Source organism: Sebastes fasciatus, chromosome 7 (genome assembly GCF_043250625.1).
Source record: "Sebastes fasciatus isolate fSebFas1 chromosome 7, fSebFas1.pri, whole genome shotgun sequence".
Lineage (NCBI taxonomy): Eukaryota > Metazoa > Chordata > Actinopteri > Perciformes > Sebastidae > Sebastes > Sebastes fasciatus.
The window spans coordinates 23,045,657-23,050,957 of NC_133801.1; the positions used below are offsets into that span (position 1 = coordinate 23,045,657).

At 42.2% G+C, this 5,301-nt stretch overlaps 1 protein-coding gene across 1 annotated transcript; it reads right to left on the reverse strand.

Moving 5' to 3' along the window:
- Nucleotides 1-340: 340 nt before the first annotated feature.
- On the reverse strand, nt 341-5,073 carry LOC141770960 (extracellular calcium-sensing receptor-like). Its single transcript, XM_074640811.1, has 11 exons — nt 4,823-5,073; nt 4,193-4,431; nt 3,996-4,078; nt 3,132-3,311; nt 2,859-3,047; nt 2,233-2,745; nt 1,935-2,144; nt 1,698-1,821; nt 1,425-1,618; nt 1,067-1,348; nt 341-977 (listed from the first exon to the last, which is right to left on the reverse strand). Exons 1-11 carry the CDS (start codon nt 5,071-5,073, stop codon nt 555-557), a joined length of 2,688 nt encoding a protein of 895 aa, XP_074496912.1. The 3' UTR covers nt 341-554.
- Nucleotides 5,074-5,301: the final 228 nt, after the last annotated feature.

A 5,301-nucleotide genomic window follows, 5' to 3' on the forward strand; every position in this document is an offset into this window, starting at 1 on the left:
AAGAACATATGGCATTGGCCCACTGTGAAAGTAATAAATGTATTTACTTCTATTATTTACTTTGAATTAATGCAAGAGTATAACAAAAAAACACAATATGGTAGACAGGCTACATCGTCTTTTGTAATGTAATAGTTCATCAAAAATGTTGTTTTCTAAGAAACTGGTGGAGTATTTCATTCATCTGAGGTTCAGTATTTATTCAAAACACAGAAAAGAGAGCAAGCAACCAACCACATTAATGCAAAATACATCAAAAAGTATTTCATTGAAATGTGTGTTTGTGTTTAATGGTTGATTAATAGTGTTATATTACCATTTAATGATGTCTAAGAACAGCAGAAAATATCTTAGATATCCATTTACCAATGAAAGCCATGATTATGTGTGGCTACAAGACGTTTGTTGATTTTATACAAGCACGTTAACAATTAACATTATTTAGATGAAAAGAATTGACATAACATATACACATACACATTGCATGATATCAGGCCGTGGCAAGATTGTCTCAAGCAGACGAAGAGAGTCTGCTCACGTTCAAGCCAGAAAGACTACCTGGCCATCAGGTGTTTCTTAGTGTTTTTCTCAGGCCTCAAGAGAATGATGAAACATTTGGGGGCAAAAATGCAGAGCAGTAAACCATAGCTAGAGGCCAGGATTGCAAAAATCTCCACAGCGACAACATATTTCCCAGGAGAGCTAACGTAAGCAGGGACAAAGGCCACCCAGACAGCACAGAATATCAGCATGCTGAAGGTGATCAGTTTGGCCTCGTTGAAATTGTCGGGGAGTTTCCGGGCAAGAAAGGCCAAGAGGAGGCAGGTGCAGGCCAGCAGACCAATGTAACCCAGAACCAGAGAGAAGCCCACCACAGAGGCCATGGCACACTCCAGGGTGACCTTTGAACCTTGAAAACCAAGATCACGTTGAGGCACAGGGGGGCTGAGGGACAGCCATGTGGCACAGATGATAATCTGTATGAAAAGTAAACACATTTAGGTGTTATTTTGTTTTATATCAAGAAATGCTGTTAACTTTAAATCAATAAAAAAAATATTCACACCTGTATAGATGTAAAGAGGCAGACACTTCCTCTCTGCTGGCCTGGACCAAACCACTTCATCAGGGCTTTAGCACCTGGCCGAGCTGAGCGGAAAACAACAAGAACTACCAGGGTTTTGACCAGGAGGCAGGAAACACAAAGTACAAAGCTGATCCCAAAAGCTGCCTGCTGGAACCGACAAGCCCAGACTGATGGACGACCGATGAACACCAGCGAGCACAGGAAGCAGAGCTTCAGTGACAGGAGAAGCAGGAAGCTCAGTTCTGAATTGTTGGCTCGCACCTTGAGCAAGAAAGACAAGGGGAAGACATTCAAATGCATACAACAAACTCTCTGTTATACTACTCTGAGTTCTTACCATAGGTGTTTGACGGTAGCAGAGAAACACCACAAACACAGCTGTTGTCACCGCGGCACCAGACACAGCTACTGCAGTCAGGGTGATGCCCAAGTTTTCATTGAAGGAAAGGAAGTCCAGCTGGCGAGGGATGCAGGCAGTTCGTTTAGCATTGGACCAAAACTCTGATGCACAAAGCTCACAGTGAAGGGAACCTGGGAGAGGAAAAAAGAGGAGAAAGGGAAGGATAATAAAACACAGACAAGGTGGAAATTTCAGGAGTAATGTCCTCACCAGTTTGATTGCTAATCTCCCCTTCAGCACATGGGATACAGTCAAAGCAGCAGAGAGGTTCTCCTTTCCTATTGGCCTTCCGGGTGCCTGGGGGGCAGCTCTCACTGCACACTGAAACAGGCACCTAAACAAGTAAAATAATATTCTCAATGACATAATCAAGTGAATAGACACAGGCCTTCATTTTAACAGCAAATGTGTTGGTAGCCTTGAGACAACTTGTTGATCTGAATATACCTGAGTGGATCCTGTGCTCCACTGAATAGCTGACTCATTAAGATGGAGGTCAAACCCGTCCACACGGCCGATCAAAACCAGTTTGAGTGACCCCTCAGGGGTGTTCTGCCAGTTGACAAGGTCGTACTTTGCTGGAATGTCGGCACCTTGGAAGTAAAACATTTCACCCTGTGGTGTGGTGACGTTCACTTTGTTCAAGTGCTGCAACAGCTGAAATGTTGAAGGGACTGTTGACATCAAAACTTTAAGAACTATATGGCGCTTGTGGATAAGATGACTCAGGGATAATTGTGTTTACCTCTATGGGTTTGATGTGTTTTGGAGAGGAGCAGGTGGATCTGTTGCAGGAGAGAAGACTGTGAAGGGCGTGGGCTGCAGCATAAACAGCTAGGTAGACATTATAAGCCATTCTTAGCTGGGAAGTGTCAGTGAAGGGATTCTGCACTCCCTCCAGGGACTCTGTGCCGCTGCAGGGTGCTAGAGAGGCTTTCTGAAAGGACTCCTTAGCAGAAGATGAAGAAGAAACATTTGACTGATGGTTAGACCTTGTTTTGAGTGGAGATGAATATAAAGATAGAGGTGCTGCATGTGGACTGCATCCAAACTCCTTTTCCCAGAATTCTCCTAAGAATTCATCATCGGGACGACGAATTGGGTGCAAACTTCTGAGATAATTCTGAAATCCGGGTATTGTTGCACTTCGAATGGCCACACCAAGAACGCCACTTGCCACTTTAGAGATGGCGAGATCTTGGAGAATATCACCACTGGTGCTCCAAACCTCACTGGCCAGAAACTGTCTGTCAGTCACCTACAGATTAGACGACACTGAAATAAATTACAACAAGAAAAACAGACAAACTATATGTTTTTGTTTAGTGATGAAAACCTTAGTCTATACAAATGTCCATGCCAGTTGCTCACATTTCTTTTGGCCAGTTCCAGAAATAATTTCCTTACATCTGTATGCCAAGAAAAGATCAAAATCACCCTGGCAGTCGAAGCTTGAATTGTGAGGGCAGCACGTCTGGCATCACTCACAATAGTTTCTCTGTCGACGGTCTCTATGAATTCCAAACACACCCCTTTCCCCTGAGTCTCTTCCTGAAATGCCTGGAGGTCAAAACAACAAATATGTTCGAACATGTTTTGAGAGTTTTTTCAGGCAATTTACAGTAAAATAACAAAAACATACACCTGTATCGCAAAATGACCATAATCATTGTTTTTAATCACAGCTCCCATCCATGTCCAGCGGAAGTGTATGGCCAGTCGTGCCATGGCCCGGGCTTGGTAAATATCACTGGGGATTGTTCTGAAGACGTTTGGAAACTTAAGCCTGTCACTAAGACAGGGGCAGCTTGCAAAGTAGCTGATCTGAGAGAAAGATGCAAAAATATTATTTTGACACTGCCTTTACAGCAATAACACCATTTTATTTTTAGTATCAGCCTCTTGCTGTATAAAATAAGGTTGATCATGTCATGTTCTGGCTGTGCCAGCTTATTATTATTTACTTTTGTGATTTGTGATTTGGTTTATTTGTATATATTTCCGGTGTTTCCTGTTTTATTTTGGTAGTTCACTCCTCCTGTGTCTTGTCTGGGTTTACTTCCCTCCTTTGTTTGTTTTCCCGCCTTTTGTTGATTGTTTGCCCCGCCCTGATTTGTGTCACCTGTGTGTAATCTTGTCTATTACTTAAGCCTGTGTGTTTCCCCTCTGCCCTTGTCGGTTCGTTTGTCTCTCCAGCCCCGTCTACCTTGTCCTCCATGTTTCCTTGTTTCCTCCTGCTCTATCCTGGTGTTCCTCGTGTTTCCCGGGTTTGTGATTTTTTGGTTTTGATCTTCTGTTTGGTTTTTGTTGTTTGTTTCTAATTGTTGTTTGGTCCTTGGTTCCCCTCCCTGCCTTTTGTGTTTTGGATGTGTTCAGCTCGATTAAAGCTCGCTTTATTTTCTAACTACCTGTCCTGCCTGTCACTCTGCGTTTGGGTTCACTCTAAAGACTCACCACACGACAGATCAGGTTTATTTCCTATGAGATAGTGAAACTCACAAGTGGCACAGAGAGAGGCCCAAGGATCCTTGACAGAATTATGGTTATTGTTGATGAGGCAGGACCAATGAGTAAAGGAACAGGCTGACCACCTGCTGATAGACATATAATTACATGAGGACAAACTTTTTGTGTTATAATCATATCAGCTGCTGTTTTCATGGATATATCAAATATTAACTGCATACTAAATCATCAAGTCATACCTGCTGTCTCTCTAGGTCGTTCATCAGTTGTAGAACGAGGCGTAGAGGATGTTAAGTTGCAGCTGTGTGCGTCTCCTCCAACCAGCGACAGTGCAACTTGCAGAGCCCAGCGGGAACTGGAACAGCTATCAAGTGTACGGTAGCCCAGCTTCACTCCCGGTAGCAGGGTGCTGTTAAGGTTGATTTCATCCACCGCAAACGTCATAGTATATAAATTTTGTAATGACTCTAGATCTAAACTGAGATCAAAGAAGAACAGTGAATAAAGAAGAAGGAAGGAACAGTGAATAAAATAAAGTAGAATATCAGTGAAAGATAGTAAGAAATGTCATATATATACCAACATAAATGTAATACAGCAAAATCTATTTAAATAATTATACTATAATTAAAATATGATAATCTCAGATGTATACAACTTTAACTTGACTTATCATAAAACAGTATGTGTACTATAAACATTACATAACTTTCTAGCTCAACATTTTGTAGAATATTTGCATCTATATTTAACAGAAACATATGAGCATGACAAAAATATATGAATATTTGTGTATAAAATATAATGTGCTGAACAACATGATAACCACCAGACATTAAACAACACTATATTTTCTGATGAAGTTTTACCCAGTGCATGGTTCATGGTGAGGAAGCTTGGTGAACCCCTGCTCTAGAGCCGGTGAGTAATACAGATTAAAAAGTCCACCGATAATCACATCTCCATCCTGGGAGAGGCTCTTGTCACTCGGTTCTCCCCACCGGGAGCACACTATCGCCTGAGCCACCTCCGGCTCCGTCTGTCTGCCCACTACAATGAGAAGCAGCAAGGAGAGGGCCGAGGAGGGCCACCGAGTGTGGAACCAGGAGAGCCAAGACATAGATGCAGCTGTTCTGAACATTTAACACATATAATAGCTGTTATCTGAATGACAGAATATGCATCAATATATGCAATCTGTGTAAAACACAAGTCACATCAAACCTCCTTCACCGAACCTGACAATAGAGTTCAACAGTTCCTGTTACCAAATACAAATCACATTAAATTCCACATGTCTAAATGTAACATCATAGCCTCGTGTCTGTTGCCTGCAAAAACAGAGGAC